At 43.3% G+C, this 20,645-nt stretch overlaps 1 protein-coding gene across 3 annotated transcripts in view; it reads right to left on the reverse strand.

Annotated features, from left to right (window-relative positions):
* The window catches only part of LOC309545194 (uncharacterized protein), a 176,405-nt gene that overhangs the window by 105,860 nt on the left and 49,900 nt on the right, over window positions 1-20,645 (reverse strand). For all 3 annotated transcript variants that reach the window (XM_082244331.1, XM_082244329.1, XM_082244330.1), the window contains 2 exons: window positions 19,365-19,546; window positions 13,480-13,603 (listed from right to left, as the gene is read on the reverse strand). In XM_082244331.1, coding sequence (XP_082100457.1) covers window positions 13,480-13,603; window positions 19,365-19,546 — 306 coding nt within the window. The remainder of the gene's footprint in view (window positions 1-13,479; window positions 13,604-19,364; window positions 19,547-20,645) is intronic.

Consider the following 20,645-nt stretch of genomic DNA (forward strand, 5'->3'; position numbering starts at 1 on the left):
AGGATAACACAGCTCTGGGCGCCCCCCGGGCGCCCTGCATCTCCGATCTCGGTAAAGAGCCTCTGACGGAGGCTCTTTACCATGTGATCAGCCGTGTCCAATCACGGCTGGTCACATGGTAAATAGGAACAGCCGTTGATCGGCTTTCCTTAGTTTGTGCCTGACAGGCACGAGCAAAGGAGCGCCGATCGGCGGCTCCCCTGACAGGGGGGGGGGGTCGGCACTGGTAATCAGATCATTGATTACCAGTGCAGACCCTCGGGGGGGGGGGAGGATGCCACTAGATCCACCAGGGATGCCCACTATGACCCCAGGGATGCCCACTATGACCCCAGGGATGCCCACTATGGCCACCAGGGATGGCAATCAGGGCTCAGGGAGCCCCCCATTGCCCTCCCCATCAGTGATGCCCACCAGTGTCCTCCCTATCAGTGCTGCCCACAAGTGCCCATCATTGCTATCCTTTAGTGTCGCCCACCAGTGCCCATTATTGCCCACCAGTGCCGCCTATCAGTGCCCATCAGTGCCCATCAGTGCCGCCCGTCAGTGCCACCCATCAGTGCCCATCAGTGCCCACCAGTGCCGCCTATCAGTGCCCATTAGTGCCCGTCAGTGCCACCTATCAGTGCCCATCAGTGCCACCTATCAGTGTCCATCAATGCCGCCTATCAGTGCCCAGCAGTGCCGCCTATCAGTGCCCACCAATGCTGCATATCTGTGCTACCTATCAGTGCCGCATATCAGTGCCTATCAGTGCCGCCTATCAGTGCCGCCTATCAGTGCCACCCCATCAATGCCACCCCATCAGTGCCTCCTCATCAGTGCCTGTCAGTGCAGTCTCATCAGTGCTCATCAGTGCAGGAAAAAACTTATTTATTTACAAAATTGTATAACATAAACTAAAAAACTTTTTTTTTTTTCAAACTTTTCGGTCTTTTTTTATTTGTTTAGCAAAAAGTAAAAATCGCACAGGTGATCAAACACCACCAAAAGAAAGCTCTATTTGTGGGGGGAAAAAGACATAAATTTGGTGTAGGTACAGTGTTGCATGACCGCGCAATTGTCATTCAAATTGCAACAGCGCTAAAAGGGGAAAATTGGCCTGGGCAGGAAGGGAGGGAAGTGCCCGGTATTAAAGTGGTTAATGCATTCCTATGGGACCAGAACAGCTCTTGATCAGCCCAAAAAGAAGCACCTGTACTTTTTTGAGCTACAGGCGTTTTGCTTCAGGGGACAACACTCATTTTGATTGTTGGGCGTTTTGGATTTTCACAGATGAGCGTTTTATGGGCTGAAAAACGCTCAGGTGTGAACAGGGCCTTAGCTGATTTTTTGATCAGCATATTTGCTCAAGATCAATGAGCAATTAGTGTACCCATTGGGTTAGCAAACAGCCAGGACACTAGCATGTTCAGAAAGAGGTCACCAATGGTATCCTTCTTTTCTAGCATAACTTGTATATTTTATCCATCGGTTTAGGGAATAGCCAGTCCAAGCGGACCTGTTCTGTCTTCTACTAGCTTCTATAACAGGTTCTAGAGCAGTTAGCATTGTCTTTTACACATCTTAATCAGTCCAGTAAATCACCTTTTATGTCAGTCCAGGGGTATAAGCTGGGAAGTAGATACATATTTGGCATCCTAATATTGGTTTATAGATTGAAGCAATCCAGAAGAACTTTCCCTGCTGACCCACTGCTGCTACCAGTTAAAGAATCATTAAGAACTTTTACAGTATCATTATCTTTTGTGACCTGTAATATTGCTACTACTTTTTTTTAAGGTTCTGTGCCTAGAGGCCCTATATTTTTGGGTATCCTCTTTAGCTATGACTCTCCTTCTAACAAAGAGATTGATTTACTAAAACTGGAGAGTGCAAAGTCTGGTGCAGCTTTTAGCTTTTTTTTTTGTCAAAGCTTAACTTAACAAGCTGAAGTTAGAAGATGATTGACTACCATGCACAGCTGCACCACATATTGCACTCTCCGGTGTTAGTAAATCAACCCCAAAGTATTCTGCATTGGCATAAAATATGAAAACAGCTAATGAAACTTACAACACTGAGGTTGAATAAAATGTAGGTGTGTACAATTAAAGTGCATGCATAGTCATGTCTTCCTGGTTTTGGATCAAGTAAGGGATGGTTAAAACCCTTGTTAGTTTAGCTTCATATGTCCCACTGGGTAGTTTTTCCTTCACTACCTTGTCTCAGAGATAGAAGTGGGAGGAAAGCTCTTAAAATGAAGGGAAAGTTCCCTGGGTGCAGCATTTGTGTGTGTGTGTGGGGTGGGGGTGCAGCAGCCCTGGACTGATGTCAAATATTCAATGTGGGACTGGGAACCTAGCAGAGTGGCAGTGGGGTCTTCCAGCACCTGGCACTAGAGGAAACCTGCACTGTTGTCAGATTAAGTCATCTCTGCGCCACAGTAGAAGTATAGTCCTGGCCTGCATGTAGGACATCATAAGGGAGACAAGTAGGTAAATAAACGCTGCTAAAAAAGCAACTCAGAGCCTCACTATTGGCTGTGCAGCCAGTGCAATTCAGACGAGGGAGTCACAAGCTTATCTGACCGAATGCTTTTGAAAAATAGACTGAGGTTTGGGGGGTGCTGGGTGCTAAAATTAAATAAACACTGTCACTGACTGACCACCAGTGTGAGCTGGGGGATTGGGGGGATGGGTGAACAACTGTGCTATTAACCACTAATGTGTGTGTAGGGAAGGGGGGGGGGGGGTTAATAGCACTGCCACTGACCAATGCAAGGGAAAGGGGTTAATTAACACTGCCACTGACCATCAATCTACTGTATATGTTGGTGTTAATAGTAATTCCACCGACACCAATGATAGGGCCAATATTGCGTTTGATAACATTAATGCTGGGGATCATTACTGCATTACCCCCCCATATGCCGGGGGTTATCATTGTAGTTACTGACACTAATGCTGGGGGTTATTTTTGTGCTCATTGACACAAGATGGTGAGGTTATTATTGCAGTAACTGACACTGTTGGGAGTTAGTTTTGCGGCTTTTGCCACTAATGCTGGGGGTTATTGTCGTGGCCCCTGAAAGCAAAACTGGGGGTTATTATTGCATTCCCTGACCCCAATGCTGTGGCTAATATTGAGTCCTCTGACTCCAAAGCTGGGGGATATTATTAAGTCCTCTGACACCAATTTGGGGGGTAGGAGGGTATTATTGCAGTCAGTGGCACTAATGCTGGGGCTATTATTGTGACCACTGACACAAATGCTGGGAGTCATTATTGCCGCCCCTAAAATGAATGCTGGGGATTATTACTGCAGTCCCTGATACCAGTTCTGGTTACTATTATTGAGTCCTTTGACACCAATGCTGGGGGGCTATTATTGCAGTTATTGACACTAATGCCTCGTACACACGCAACGATTATCGGCCGATCGATCGTACGACTTTTGTCCAGAGTGGTGTTTTGTTGGTTGGAATGTGCCTACACTGCACACAAATTTTCTCGGCCAACAAAAATCAACTTCAGAAGTGATGTCATGTGCTGGTTTACTTTCCGTGTGTTTTTTCTTCTCTGAGCATGCCCAGTCTTGCTCATCAGATTTTTGTCTGCCGAAATCTGTACTGACTGATGGAAAATCGGCCGTTGTGTTGACGGCCAACAAAAATTTTATAGCCTGCACACCAGATTTTTTGCGGCCGAAAAATCGGAGTCGGTTGTCTAAAGCATCATACTTATGCCTCGTACACACGCATCGATTATTGGCCGGGATGATTTTCGGCCAAGGTCCGAAAAGGCCGATTTTCGGCTTGTTAGTATGATGCTTTCGACAACCGACTCCGACTTTTCGGCCGAAAAAAAATCTGGTGTGCAGGCTATAAAATTTTTGTTGGCCGTCAACACAACAGCCGATTTTCCTTCAGTCAGTACAGATTTCGGCAGACAAAAATCTGATGAGCAAGATTCCAGAGAAGAAAAAACACATGGAAAGTAAACCAGCACATGACATCACTTCTGAAGTTGATTTTTGTTGGCCGAGAAAATTTGTGTGCAGTCTAGGCACATTCCAACCAACAAAACACAACTCTGGACAAAAGTCGGACGATCGGTCGGCCAATAATCGATGCGTGTGTATGAGGCATAATGTAGGAGGTTATTATTGCAGCCACTGACATTATTGCTGGGGGTTATAACTGCTGCCACTGATACCAGTGTTGGTAGTTATTATTGCATCCACTGACATCTATAATGGGGCTCATTTTAACCCCCGCCTTTAACATTTTTAAGTTATCCACTATTGATCTAGTTGTTCAAATGTTCTCTATTGAAACCACCTTGTTGTGCTGCCTTCCCCACTCCTCTGCACTTTATCCACATGCTTCTCCATGATTGGCTGCTCGCCTTGACACTGATTCATAGTAACCTGGGTTGGGGGAAGGGGGGCAGTCTGGCAATATTAATCTAAAGATGATCCCTTTGAAAACGTCTCCTACAATGAAACATGTCTAGGCGAGGCTAGTGCTGACGTCATCATGCTGCCGCACCTGCTGGTGGTCCGTTTGTTATACTGCTCTGTATTAATCTGCATATTGTGAGTACCTTTCTCTATTATAAATAAATGGTACGTGGGATTTTCATTTTATGCCGGTATTGTGATATATCCCTGCTGGAGAGGCCTGTGGTTCCCATCAATTAGTCGGTACAGGAGAGTGCATTTGGCTGATTTCTAGTGCCATACAGCCCTGTTATAATTTAGCGGCTTGTATTCTGGTAAGAGGCTGGTGTTTATGTGGTGATGGAATTCACAAGAAGTCACAGATGAATTTATGAACAATTAGGGGTGGACTTTGATGTATTTATTTTACCACATTTTGAATGGACTTATATGGCAGATTAAGATTTAAAAGCACAGCGCAACATATTTTGGAATTATATTGTTTTCACATTTGTATTTGAATGTGTTTTTGAGTGCCGCTCTACACATTTTTAATTTATATTGTTTTTCTTTGTGTAATACTTGCACCAAGTGCAGTTTTAACATTATTTTAGAGTTTGGCATTATTGTCCTGGGCACGGGATGACCTTGTCCCTGTGTACATGTGTGTGTGGGATTATGTGATTGCACAGAGATGGCCATGCCATCGGTATGAATCGACTGCCATTGAAAGCGCATTCAGTATGAAGAGGATAGCAGAAAATGAGAATGATTTCCTATTGTTAATCACTGTCAATATACAGCTTCCAACTGCCAAAATAGGGATAATAAACGTGTTTATATAAAAAATATATTTTTAAATATGTATTGTGGCGATTAGTAGTAGAGGCAGATAAAGACATTGTAATTCTGCAGTTTCCAGGCCACTTTTAATAAATACATCAACAAAACCAATTAACATTAACATTTTTTAAAAGCCATCTGCTTGGAATTTCTCTGTTAATCCTAAAATATGCTCATCTTCAAACGGTCAGTGTTAATGGCACAATTTCTTAAATAAAACCATTGTCATATAAGAAGAAAGTGTGACACCTGCTGGATTCTAATGAAAATGAAGAAGAAACAGCAGGGGAATATCAATGCAAATTGTGTATGCAGTTTTTTTTATATTTTTTTTGTAAATATGCGGATTCTTTTTTTTTTTATGTAATATGTTTTTCTCTGTCTTCTGCAAAAAAAATTCTACCTATAATTTGTCAAAGTTTAAAACTGATCATTACTATCCTTAAAGCAGAGTTCCGGCCTCGGAAACGTTTTTTTAGCTAAAATACCCCCGGGACAGTCAGGGCTAGTGCATTTCATAATGGATAGCCTCTGAACTGTCCCCGGTTTCACTTACCTTTTAGAAGAAATACTTACCTTGAAAATGTCTTGTCCAGCGCTGCCATCTCAGGTGTGGGCAGCTGAAGCCAGCGCGTTCTCTTCCGTGTCCTCTTCGGTCCCACAATGCCCTGCACCGGCCCCGCTCATCACTTCCGGGGCAGGCGCGTCATCCCTGCACAGCTTCTGGGCATGCCCAGAAGCTGTTTAGCAGGGAATGCTGCGCTTGCCCGGAACTGACGAGCGGGGCCGGTGCAGGCTCATTGATTCCTGGGAGCGATGACGTTCAGTTCCCAGGAGTCAATAAAAAGGTAAGTAAACAAAAAAAAAAAAAAAAAAAATCGGGACTATCCATTTCTTTTTCAGGTGACCTAGACAGAGCAAGTGGATGGCCCAAAGTGTTTTTTGAGGCCGGAACTCCGCTTTAATCTGTACCATGTGCATTCAGACAAATCATGTGCAATAAAGGTCTGTTAAAGCTGAGGAGGTCCTCCTCCCCACTGTAAGGGGTAACTGCTTGCTTTGCTCAGGGTATGCTAAGGTAATATACTTATGTAGCACTACCGCCATAGGAGCTGCTTGATTTAAAAAGGTTCACCCTGTGTGTGCAGCCTGGTGGGAGACATTCCAGCCCGACAGCCAAGCAACCAGCATTTGAAACAGTCACTCGCAATCAGAGAAGAGCCAATGGAATTGTTGTTTTTGGATTTATTAGGGGATTTTAACTTGGATGGGGTATGAGAAAGGTCCAGGACGCCATTAATCCATTAACTTTATACGTTGAGGACTCACTTTAAGTAATCTTTAGATTGCCCAAGAGAAGCCTCTCTTATGTGACTCAGGGGGTTATTTACTAAAGCTGAAGGGTGCTAAATCGGGTGCAGCTCTGCATAGAAACCAATTAGCTTCCAGGTTTTATTGCCAAAGCTTAACCGAAAAAGCTGAAGTTAGAAGCTGATTGGCTACTATGCACAGGTGCACCAGATTCTAAGTGCATCAGTTTTAGTAAATCTCCCCCTCAGTCTCTTTCACAGCAAAACTTCACATACACTGCACCAAATGTACCACTCCTTTTCCACTCCTCTTCTCACCCCGCAGTCTCCAAATGCAATATAACACAGTCCTCCCATAGCGAGGGGTGTTATCCCTCCTGGGATCTCTGGACACTAGCTGGGCCCTGTGCCTGGCTGCTTCTATCCTCTCTTCTATAGAGGTTTAAATGAACAGATGCTCCACTTTTACTGATCCTTGTTTCTTAGCCACTTGCATATTTACTGAGGCAGGCCGGCTCTATTGTGTGAAATCACGTACCTGTACGTCATTTCGTGCAATAGCCACTAGGGGGAAACCTGCCCACCGCTGGAGGTACGATCGCACGTTGATGCCAATCAGCGGGCCTGCCAGACCCAATGTCCACTGGCCACCCGCGATCATTCCAAGGAGAGGCAGAACAGTGATCTGAATATGTAAACAAGGCAGATCGCTGTTCTCACAGGGGAGAAGATGGATATATTGTGTTCCTGCGAAGCAGAAACATGGATCTCTGTCTTACCCCAGTAAGAGCAACCCCCACACAGTTAGCAAGCATCACCTAGGGACACACTTTACCCTTTGATTGCCTCTGATGTTAACCCCTTGCCTGCCAGTGTCATTAGTACAGTATCAGTGCATATTTTTAGCACTGATCACTGTATTAGTGTCACTGGTCCACCAGTTAGGTGTCCGAATTGTCCGCCACAATGTCGCAGTCCTGCTAAATATCACTGATCTCTGACATTACTAGTAAAAACATAAATAGATAAACATTTCATGGAAATATCTTGTTTGCAGACGCAATAACTTTTGCGCAAACCAATCAATATACACTTATTGGGACTTTTTTTGCCAAAAATATGTAGCTGAATACATATTGGCCTAAATTGATGAAGAAATTAGATTTTTTTAATTTTTATGGTTTATAGCAGAAAGTAAAAAATATATATATTTTTTCAAAATGGTCACTCTTTTTGTTTATAGTGCAAAAGAAAGCTCTATTTGTGGTAGAGCATGAACGTTATTTGGGTACAGTATCGCACGACCGTGAAATTGTCAGTTAAAGTAACGCAGTGCCGTATTGCAAAAAATGGCCTGGTCATTAAGGGGGTAAAACCTTCCCGGGGCTGAAGTGGTAAAGGGGAATGGTTACTCTTTACCAGCCTTAGGAATGCCAGCAGCCAGTCCTGACTGTGGTGCAGGAACAGAGGTAGTCACCTCAACCACACGTCAAGCCAGGGGAAGCACCCCCGCCCCTTTAACTGGAGGGCCCCCTCCTGGCTCCGCATTTCTTTTCTCCATCTCCATCTCTCCACATGACTCCCCACATGGCAGGCCCCAGAAGTATTTATGTGGTGCCCGTCGCATCAAGCTCTCAATATGGGATTGGCCAGGGATCCCACAGTACTGCAAAGCAGAGGCTCTCTTCCCCATCAGTCCTACCCATGTTACTGAGGGGGACTTAGCAAAGCCAACCCTGGCTCTGCCCTGACTACCAAAAAGCATAGAGATTAACTGTTTACAGACACTAGTACCTGCAGGTGCTACAGTTACATCATTCATCACTCCTGCAGGCTTCCTCCTCTTTATGCAACCAGTCCCCCAAAGTCTTTTCTCATCAATGCCCAACAGGTTGCCATTTCTGACTTCATCCCATACAATGCAGGATCAGTAGTCCTGCAGTGTATGAGAGACTGCCAAGGGCAAAACCATATTAAGTGTCAAAAAGCATAGGAGAGAACCTGAGGCCAGGGAAGTGAGGAATAAGGTAAGTAAATTGCCGTATTCCTCATTCCCTAGGCAAAATCAGGAGTTAACCCTTGCAGCCCACTGTAAATATTTTTTGGACCTTAAAATGTACCTTTGATCTATTGTGACAGTTATTCTGTAACAATGCTCATTGTAACTGAAATGTGCAGGTTTAATAATACATTATCATAGTTAATCTTTATTGCAAGAAGTTCCCTTTTTCTGCCACAAGATGGAGCTTTATGAACTTGGATTAATCATCAGTTAAGAGGATTGCATTTTAGGAGTTGTGGTTCCGGCCAGAAAGAACTCCAATGGTAAACCAACCCAAAAGGACTTCTATGACCAGCCTGCTTTTGTATGGGAGGGGTTATATAAATTAGGAAACCCGGGAAGCCAGAGGGGAGTCTTGGAAAGGAGACTGGTGTGTGAGGAAGTGCAGGCCCTTTCTTGGAGAGAGACAGGGAGAAAGATCAAAGAGAAGACTGTGCTTTACAGTAGAGACAGTGCGAGCCAGTTCTGGAGAACTGGTGAAGCTGCTGCCATCTACAAGGACAAGTCTGCATCCACCCACCATGTGCGTGAGCCAGCGGTCATCCTAAGGCCTAGTGCTGGAGACCCAAACCTGCTGATTTCTGCTGTGACGCTGCTGAGTCTATCTAAATGCTGTTGCTGCATCGCAGGGGTACACCTGGAATCATTTCATCTTACAGGGGGCCCCCGTCCATCACCTAAGGAGACCTGCTGCTACAAATACTGTGCTGTTGGTGAGTAGAATATTAATCCTTTGTGTCACACTGACTGACTCTGTAGTGAAATTCATTGTAAGACAAACCACACCAGTGGCGGCCCGTCCATTCGGGGCGCAGGGGCGCCACCCCCCACTATCTATGCGTCCAGCCCCCTAATCTACATGCAGGGCGCCGGACACATGTATTCCAATGGGTTTTTTTTTTTTTTTAAGCACGTGATTAGAGCCAGAGGCGCAGAGCACTGCACCCTGAGCCCACCCAGTTGTGTGACAATAGCGGATGAATATTCGCTATGGTCACATGGATCCTCCTCCTGGCCAATCAGGTCCTGAGACCCGTTTCCCAATTGCCCGTGAGGAGAAGCCATACCATTGGCCAAGGAGGAGGAGAGAGTAGACGCAGATGACGCCACCACCGCTGCTGCCTGTTCACGTGTCCAGGGTGAGGGGTAAGTGAGCCGATGACGGGTGTGCGGGCTGGTGTTGTTTGGAGGGGGGGTATGGTGTGGTCCGTCTGCCGCCCCCCCTGGCCCATGGAGCACCAGCCACCACTGAACCGCCCTATCCCTCTTAAAGGTACCACCAACTATCCTTTGATGTTCTGCAACAATATTGCTGTTTAGAATTTTAACGCTGAACATCCGAGATACATCTCATAATATACTCCTGATAACTAACCCCTTGCTGGACACTTTGACACTCACCCCCCTTGGGAACTCAGTGTTCTACAACCATTTCTTTATTCCCGAAAACATTTTCTTTATTTCTTAAAATTCAACAGCTCCAACGTGGCTGGCCAAAGATTTATTTTGAAGACTGCATTAGAGCGTGTGTTACCCTGTTTAGTCAAGAGTTTATAATTATTTAATGGTCATTGCATTGTAGCCTAGGCCCTAGCCTCCTCACTGTAAGTCACTCTAGGCAACTTAGTCATTGTTCTATTGATACCAAATTCACCGTCGCCTTTTGTTGTTCATTTCCAGTGGGGAAAGCTACAGTTTTTTGCAGCTTTATCAAAACCTAAGGAGGTACTCCTACGGCATTTATTGATATTTGAAACTGTATATGCTAAAACGCGTACAGCATTGTGATTTCCTGTTATGTTTGACTACTCATATTCCTAATATAACTTGTTATCATACTCCAAGGTCTCGTGTTTCATTTCAGGGTGACCCTGAGGCATTTACCAAATCTTGTCAATTTGTGTCTGTTGACAGGTATACCCAAAATGTCAGAGGTACAGAGGTCTTTATAGAGGTCAAGGTGAGAACAGAGGACCCAATTCAACCAGCGGCTCCTGCGGGGGTAGCGCTTCAATTCTATACATCTAAAACACTTTTTCTGCCTTTATGAAACACAAAACAATTTAATATACAAAAATATAATTGCACAGAAGTAGAGAGACAGAGGCAGCATACAAAGGAAGCCTTTATTATTATATGAAACAGTCTACAGAAATGTACAACAATATAAGCGCAGGTGACTGGCGCCACATGATTTCATGTAGGGCAGAATAAAAGATGCCTTTGTAACAAAAGCATAACAATAGAACAAAATGCTTTACCAAAGTAATTTGTGCGCTGTTATTGTTTGCCGTTCTTTTGCCATTACAGTTTGCAACACAGTTAATAACTACAGGTTTTCTGTTTCTACCGTGTTGTGGACATTGGGATATATACAATGTGGGAAAACTGCAGGTGGTTCTTACTTGTCCTCCCTGCCAGGTTTTTGCATCCATAGCAACATCCTAGTAAACCAGCAATGAAGCTTTGTAGGACCAGAGAATCAGCACACCTATAAGTTGTCACTAGGCAATTCAGAGGTACTGGGTGTAGTAGCTCCAATACACCAGTCCATGACAGGTCTAAAAGTTATTGTATTGGCAACAGCCTACTGCAGGTAATGCAGAAAAGGATTCATTGTGTCACCAGGGCAAGAAATCTCCAATAGAGATACATTTTTTTTTTTTAGTAGAGAAGGGTAAGGCTAGAACCCCATCAGATTTTTTTTTTTATTGCTGTCTATGTCCCTGCTGGAGTTTTTCCCTCACTTCCTGTCAAGGTGACAACATTGCCACTGGAAAAGAAAGTGAAGCAAATTCTTCACTGCAAGGCCTCAGATAGTAATAAAAACCTTTCCTACACTATCAAAATTAAAGTTAAAAAAAATTGGCTTAAATAAGGATTAAATGCTCTTTAACTTTTTCTCTATAGGGATCAGAAAAAGCAGTTATATTTACCTTACCCATTCGCTCCCTTGTCAGCCAGTGCTCTTCTCCATTCTATGACACTATGGGCAGGCCCTTGGGATCCTCACCTAAAATTCTGGACTGCACCTGTCATACAGGTAGGTGCAGTGGCTGAGCCTCTTCAGTGGCATGGTGCCTGTTAACAGTGCAGGCTCACCATCTGGACGTTATATAGTCAGTGACGCAGAGCATGACTTTTTAACAGCATCCATGTCACTAAGCTTATTATCTGTGTGTGTGTGGGCCAACACACACGTAGGCAGTAATGCCATTGCCTGGGGCAGCCATCTTTGCTACGTGGGAAGTTGACAAAAATGAGTGGCATCCGAAATTGGAATGATTCTGGTAAAGAATAAGGTAAGTATAACTGCTTCTTCTGTTCTCATGTACAAAAATTAGCATTTTCCCTTGCAGTGTGGGGAAAGGGGGGCCACTGCAAAAGTATATTTTTTTTTTTTTTTTTAATGAAAGTTCTGATAATCTTGTGTAGCACACTCTAGTGTGCTGCTAGATTAGTGCAGGCAAATTTATGTTATGACTCATGGTTAGCTTGTGAGTCTGAAATTGGGTTAGGTTTACTGCAGGTCAGGCTGTATGTCTCACAGAGGCAGGTCTCTAGTAAATCTCCCTGGGTCTGGAAGTTTCTAGAAGTTAGTGGGCGGAGGCCATGGATAGTTACTGTATCTTCATTAGCCCATATGAAGACTGATATATTTGCAAATAATGAACCCATAGCCATTGTTGCCAGTGACTGCTGCCATCCGCTGTCAGCCTGTCGCTTCGCTGCCTGCTGCTCTACTGTCAACCTCTTGGGTTATTTCAGGCAAAGGAGCTTTTAAATATCAATTGTCTATATCACTATTTTGATGTTAAAGGGTTTATATTTCCTAAACTGTCTTTAAAATTATGGTTTCAACTTTGTAATAATCTTATTTGAATTATATATGTGTACGTCCGTTAGTTTTGGTTTTCTGCAATATAATATTTTGTTCTTTGGTGTAGTTATACTTTCAAGGCTAAAATCACCTTTAATTATTAAAAAAATGAATGCACATATTCTTGCAGGTAAAACAATGTGTATTTTTTTTTTTTTAACAAGAGCCTGCTATCAGAAAATTGTGGGTGCAATGTCACGCTCCTGCAGTTATTGCCTATAGCTCTGTGCCCATATATCTGTACAGGCTGTCATTTTTAGAGATGTAGGCTGTGAGTAAACTGTTAATGAACTATGGTGAGTGCTGATCGCAGTTCATTCAAACCACAAGTCTGTTTGCCACAGATTCCAGTGAATAAATTACGCGTCGCTATGGGTGGAGCCCCATGCATCCGGGCCATTTTTTAAAATCTGACAGCAGTTGCGGGGAGAAGAATTCCCATCTGCTGTCATACTGAGGGGGGCAATGGGAGGGTGAGAGGCAGGAAAAGAACATGTTACACCCAAAATATGGCTGAAATATGTAACGTTTTAAAGGATGAACTTTATTCTTCTGAATGCTAGCTTTTCGGTTTCTTGGAAAATCCACCAATCAATCATAATTTCACTGTTTTACTCTATAGGAAAACTTCTTTCTCTCTGTCTTTTTTTGAAGTCTAGTCTTTTCTCATATTTAGATTTTATATGAACTTTTTCTGAATTCTTTATGGATGTACTACTGAGTATATACAGTAGTATTATAGCTGCTCTAAAGGGAATGTGTGCTGTTGCTCCAAGCAAAAAGATGATAGTTTTATCGGTCCAGCTTTCCAACTAAATATAAACCTCATTCCTCCTTGCACACATTTCCATAGATAACATCTTCCTATTACACACTGTTCACACATAGTCGGGTTTTTGTTCCTTGTCCTGAAGTGAGGCGTAGAGAACAAGCAGTATCAATAGAAACATGAATGTTCTTACCTAACCGCCTTCGCAATACATCGCCACTATTTATGCCTTCTTCTTCAGTCCCATCAGTATTATCAAATGATGGATGCCCTGGATTCTCACATGTTGTACTCTCTGTCAGGTTGGATCTTTCCTGCTGTGAAAAACACACAGACATGCAATTATATCCCATTTTTGAGTTAGGCAACACACAAGTACTAAAAAAGATTCAAATGTCAAACCATAGGTAAATAGGCAAATAAATAATTAAAAAAAAAAACCTGACTATCTTTTACTAATATGTAAAATGTTTATGTGTTCATAATGACAGACTAATATAATGTTCCATAAATTTTAGTGACCGTAAATATAATGCATTTTACACTTGGTAATCCAACAATAACGAAACTGATTTTAGCTTAAAGTGACTGTAAAGCAATTCTTTTTTCAAAAATAACAAATATGTTATACCTACCTGCTCCGTACAATGGTATTGCACAGAGAAGCCCCAAACCTCCCTTTTTTGTGTCCCCCCCCCAGTGGCGGAGCTAGACTTTTAAAACAGGGGTGGCAAAGGGGTGGCAAGGTATTATTTTGGGGGGGGTCAATATACAAAGTGTTCAATTACACTAAAAATAAGTTATTTTCCACAAAATGTATATAGATAAGGTAAGTGGAGCAGTTCAGCTGTAAAATTCTGTCAGCATGTCAGCCACAATGTCATTTTCAGGGGTGTGTGAGTCACACACCCCTGAAAATGACAATGTGGCTGACATGCTGACAGAATTTTACAGTGTGAGGGACAGTATGAGAGGCAAATGTGCAGTGAGTGGACTGTGGACTCACTGCTCCAGTGACTCACCTCCAGTAACTCGGCTGGCTGTGTGAAAGTGATCGGCAGCTATGGAGCTGTCGTATCACTTTCACTTTGAAGCTGGTTGCTGGCTCCAGTGCTGGGACAAGGTCATCCAGCGCCCAGGGCAAGGATGCCAAACTCTGCCCCCCCCTTAGGTTTAGGGTCAAGGTGCCCCCCCCCATCCCTGCAATAAACCATTGCGCCCAGAGCAACCGTCCCTCCCACCCACCCCTTGTCCCGGCCCACCCCTTGTCCCGGCCCTGGCTAGCTCTACAAAACATACACAAGCTGATGGCTGCTATTGCAACCATCAGTGTGATCAAACGTTCACTCTTTGGGTGCCCAAAGGGCTGAACTGGTTATGTACTGTATAAAAGCACACTTTCCAACAGCTTATACTCCAGTTTTAAGCCCGACTGATGTCACAGAAATAGATATTTGGTCAACCAAAAATTGACCTAAGCACCTTCATTTTCATAGTCTTTCCTCTATTTTCCTGTTACAGTAATGGCGAAGTGTGTCATTTTGACCACTTTGCCTTGTGTACTCTATTACTTGATGAAGCTGGAGAAGCAAAAAGGAATTCCATAACAAAGAAGTTTCTGTTTGGATACCGAAAGCATATGGAAGTCACTGGATGATACAGGTATATAAAAGAATCACCCTCCTTTAAATTAATCACATTTTGTTGCTTTGCAGCCTGAAATGAAGACAAACACAGTGTTTGATCTATCCAGCTGTATTTACTCTGCAACTTATAACATCCAAGTGAAAGATATAACACCAACATGACATAAATAAATAAATAAAATTCAAAAACAGAATTACTGGGTTGGAAAAAGTATTACACCTCCTAAAAATGACTTATAAACTCAATCAGGTGTAGCTAATCACTTTCTCAATGGCCCCCAAAGCCATTTAACGTTCAACTGTGATCAGTTGGGGTAATTTTGATTAGCTCAGCATGAAAAGAGCTTTCCTGGAGTATTTTAGTCCCTCGTAGTGCAACTGAAGCAAATAATCAACTATGGGTGGCAAGGCACTGTCAAAAGATCCCCGAGATTATTAGGAAGTGGAAAGTATTTGGTACAAAACAGACCCTCCCTGGATCAGGACGTCGCTCCAAACTGGATGAAAGAGCCAGAAGGAAACTGGTCAAAGAGGCTACCAAGGAGCCTACAGCAACTCTGAAGCAGTTGCAGGAAATTATGACAAAAAGTGGTCATTGTGTGCATGTGACAACAATATTACAAATTCTCCACAAATGTGGCTTGTATGGGAGGGTTGCAAGAAAAAAGCCACTCCTCAAGAAAGGCCACATGCAAATTCCTGCAACTGCTTCAGAGTTGCTGTAGGCCAGAGATTCCCAAACTACGGCCCTGCAGCTGTTGCAGAACTACACATCCCATGAGGCATTGTAAAACTCTGACATTCACATACATGACTAGGTATGATGGGAATTGTAGTTCCTGAACAACTGGAGGGCCGTAGTTTGGGAATCCCTGCTGTAGGTTCATTGGTAGCCTCTGTTTTCACTGTTTCACTTGGATGTTATAAGTTGCAGAGTAAATACAGCTGTATAAGAGCCCATTCACATTAGCGCGACTTGTCAGGCGACTTGTCAGCCTGACAAGTCGCGGTCCATTGAGTAGTACAGGACCCGTACTACTTTTGGGCGACCTCGGAGCGACTTGCATAGACTTCCATTATGTGAAGTCTCTGCAAGTCGCGCCAAAGTAGCGGTGCACAGCGGTGCACGCGACTTCACAGGTCTCCCCCCGAAGTCGTGTCGCCTCAATGTGAATGGGCTCTTAATCAAACACTGTGTCTATCTTCATTTGTGGCTGCAAAGCAACAAAATGTGATTATTTTAAAGGGGGTGATTCTTTTCTATACCCACTGTATATACCACAGGCATCAACACAAAAATAGCATCTATTGCAAACTGATTTAGCTTTTGCATATAATTGCTCTTCAACAACAAAAAGGTTTTCCTGGTTTGCAAGGTGCAACATTATTAAAATGTCTATCTTCCCAAAATTCCTGTACCTCTTATCGGCCCTTCCTATTGTGATACCCATTGCTTTTCTTAAATCATGGAGACTCAATCACCCATAGAAAAGGGGAAGAGAAAAATTGTTTTGGGGATTTTTTAGGTGCCAATAATCAAATACATCTGTTAAAATTTACAAAGTTTATTATCAAAATGTGTTTAAAAAAAAAAAAAAAACGAAGGGAAAACAGACAATAATTGAACAGTAGAGAGAAAAGTGGAGGTACACCACAACCCACGGACTCTGATTGAGCCCCAAAGAGACCGTCTAACGGGGGTGGTGGGCCTAGGAGTGGGATTTTCGAGGTGATGCTTGCCAGGTATATAGTAGATAAACAATAATTAAAAATGGGTAGACATACACAATTAAAGTCAATTTGTTAGCTGCATACAAAATAAATTCATATACATATATTTATAAAAATGTCACGGAGTATCAATCCTGTGTTCCTGCTATTCAGGAACACAGGCCTCTATGTTCATCTAGTGAGTCCATCCCCCACACAGTTAGAAAGCACCCCCCAGGGACACACTTAACCCTTTGATCGCCACTGGTGTTAACCCCTTCCCTGCCAGTGTAATTAGGACACTAACAGTGCATATTTTTAGCACTGATTACTGTAGTAATGTCCCTGTGTCAGTAGGTGTCCGATCCGTCTGCCATAATGTCTCAGTCCCTCTAGAAATCACTGATCGCTGCCATTACTAGTAAGAAAAATAAAATAAAAAAAGCCAAAAATCTATCCCCTAGTTTGTAGACACGATAACTTTTGTGCAAACCAATCAATATACACTTATTGGGATTTTTTTTTTACCAAAAATATGCAGCAGAATACATATTGGCCTAAAATGTTTGTAGCACCCTACAGGTAGGTGCTAGGTAAACATATAGTGGGCCTTGTCAGCCTAACAGCAGGGCTGTGATTTGCCTATTCAGGGTGTCATGGTTTCCAGGTCTGCCTGCTGAAGGGGGAGTCTCCCCACTGGCTCCTGTGAGAGGCTTTCCCATAGGGCAGTGGAGGAAACCCAATCAGGGGACACATCCAGGCTTGTAACTACCCCAGAAGGCAGATTATGCTGCAAAGGATTCTGGGAGTAGGTATAAGTCTGGGGGTGGTGCATGACACAATGTCTTTGGTGGGAGCAGAGTCCCAGGAGGGAGAGAATGGCTGTCTCTCCTTCTGTCTTAGAAAGAGGATCTCGGGGGGGGGGGGGTTGCCTGCAGATCCAGAGAGTGCTGAGCTAAGCTGAGGGGGATCCAGTGTGCCGACAACCTGCGGCGAGTCAGAGGGGTCCAGTCCCAGGAAAGCCTACACAGGTCGTGAGTACTGAGGATTGCCCCTGGGGGTCTGCCTGAAGTTAGAGGGGACCACTCCGGTGGAGGTTAGGGGATCCAGTGCCAGCTAGTGGTGAAAGGGGGTACCTAGGTTGAGGACCCTGAAGTGACAGAGGGGGTACATAGTCAGTGGACCCTGAAGAGTTCAAGGTTAAAGGGGGCGCCTGCGGTTGGGCCCTGAATTGTACAAAGTGTGCCAGTTGGAAGTTGCAGCTTTTCAGAATCCTACAACATACTACCTCAAGCCTGAGCAAGGCTGGAGGGAAGTATTCAGTGACTTTGCAGTACAGCAACTGTCAGCAGTTCTACAACTCACTGTCCTGGATCTTCTGGATTTCAAGTCGAGGATTCGGCACTTGTATTGAGTGACAGAGTGCTCTTAGTGTTAGTGAGCATTGGATGGTGCCGGCTAGCGTCAAGGAGCACCAACGGGCATTTTTCAGGAACAAAGTCCCAAGTGTATAAAATTGAAGCCTAAGTGCCGGTTCACATTATTGCGGTTTGCGAGATCACATGTCATTCGGAGCGCACTGCTCCTTCATTACATGCGATCTCATGTGCGGATGCGAATTCAGCCATACACTTTGTATGGCTGAATTCGCACTGTATCCGCACCAAACACGCACAGGACCCTTTTTTTCAGCTGCATCAGGATCGGGTCGCACAGTGGTTCACACTTGTGCGATCCTATCCTGTGCGCACTGTCAGATATGCAATCAAACTGGGGGTGTCATTAACATTTAATTGACACCCCCTGCGTATCGCATATGGCAGTGTGAACTGCCAGATGTGTGGATGCGATGTGGGATCACGCTGCATATTCACAACGTTCCCGCATCGCACAAGTGTGAACCGGCACTAAAGGAGTATCCCACTCATTCCCTTCTCCCATCCCCTTTAAATCAAATAAAACAACAAACAAAGATGCCGGAGTTGTCGATTGTCTCGGTTCTCACACCCAGGGTCGCAGCTCACATGGGCTGGAGAGGTAACCGGTACCGATGGCAAACCCACATCAGTCCACAGGCTTGGAAAACCTGCTACATGTTGAAAAAATTTGTTTTTTTTATTTGTTTTTAATTGGCTGTGTTTTTTTTAGCAGAAAGTAAAAAATATTGTTTTCTTTTCAGAATTGTCGCCCTTTTTTGTTTAAACCGCAAAAAATAAAAACACGGAGGTGATTGACTACAACCAAAAGAAATCTCTATTTTTGAGGAAAAAAAGGACATTCATTTTATTTAGGTACAGCATTGCATGACGGTGCAATTGTCAGTTAAAGTAATGCAGTACCGTATCGCAAAAAATGGCCTGGTCATTAAGTGGGTAAAACCGTAAGGTCCAGAAGGGGTTAACCAGAACAGGTGTCCCAATCAGAGACCCAGAATATTGTGGCATACAAACTTGACAGGGATTCTAGTCTCCCCTAACTTTATCCAAACCAAAAAAGTATATTTGCTAAATGTACAATTTATTCAAAAAATAAAAAACTCATGCTACATTCACATCTAGGCATTGCTATTTTTAAAGACGTTTTACAGGCGTTTTTCAGGCGTTTTGTGGGTGTTTTTTCGGGCGTTTTACAGGTGTTTTTCAGAATTGGGGGACAACAATTGTGTAAAGTAAACATCTTCCAAATTTGTAGCATAGTGTTTTTAGGATCCTGCCAGTTTTACCTGTTCCTTCAGTGCTTGTTGCTCTTCAAGAAGCTCTTGGTATCTGGTTCTCCATAATTCTTTTTCCCCCGATAGGTCAGATTCCAGCTTCCCAACTTTTTCCTCAAATGTATAAAGCCTGCTTATAGAGGTGCTGCTAATATCCTGCATCCGTTTAAGTTCTTTCCTTAGTTCCTCTCCATCTATGGGAATAATGCAAATAGTCAATACATAATTAACATTTTTAAACATTCCTGGCTCTAAATCCTAAATCAGACTCATTCTATATATTGCATTTTTTTTCTGGCAGTGCCCATTTTTAATAAAGCTGATTTGATCACAAACACCAAGAGCAAACTTGCCTCCATCCCTGTGGGTTTCACCTCTGCAGACAATAACACTTGTATGCTATATCTTTTCATGGTAAAAATACTTTTTCTCTATCGTTCATTGACAAACGCAGTCTCTTTTCTTCTTAACAGTAGGGTTATACTGCCCCCTACAGGAGTAGGACACTAGGTAGAAAAGTTCTGGCTACGCCCATGGGCAGTCCCAGGAGGTATACTCCCTCTCTCTGCTATAGGATGTCAGTTTTGTATCAAAAGAAGTGTCAAGGAAAGCAATACCAACCCAACTCAAAATAAAGGGGCGGGTACTGCGTCCATCAATGAACTTCAGAGAAAGACAAAAATCCAATTTTCTTTATCATTCATTGACAGACACAGTCTTCTGTTCTTCTTAACAGTAGGGCAGTATAACCCTACTGTTAAGAACAGAGACTGGGTCCGTCAATGAACTTCAGAGAAAAGGATTTTAGGGTAAGACAATAATCCAATTATGCCCACTAAATATTTCAGCTATTTGATAGTCATATGGTGAGAGAAAATCAACCCTGTACATACTGTAAGTAGCATTGATTGAGGGTCTCCTATCTTAACCACTTAAGCCCCGGAAGATTTTACCCCCTTCCTGACCAGGGCCTATTTTGCGATTCGGCACTGCATGACTTTAACGGATAATTGCGCGGTCGTGCGACGCTGTACCCAAATGAAATTGACGTCCTTTTTTTCCCACAAACAGAGCTTTCTTTTGGTGGTATTTAATCACCTGTGCAATTTTTTGATCATGCGCTATAAACAAAATAAGAGCATCAATTTTGCAAAAATAACAATATTTTTCAATTTTTTTTTATATGAAATTCCCCCAAAAAAATGTAAAAATCAAAATTTTCTAACATTTTAGGCCAATTTGTTTTCTGCTACATATGTTTAGTAAAATAAATCGCAAAAAGCGTATTTTGAT

The sequence above is a fragment of the Pelophylax lessonae genome, assembly GCF_965119305.1.
Source record: "Pelophylax lessonae genome assembly, chromosome: 2".
NCBI lineage: Eukaryota > Metazoa > Chordata > Amphibia > Anura > Ranidae > Pelophylax > Pelophylax lessonae.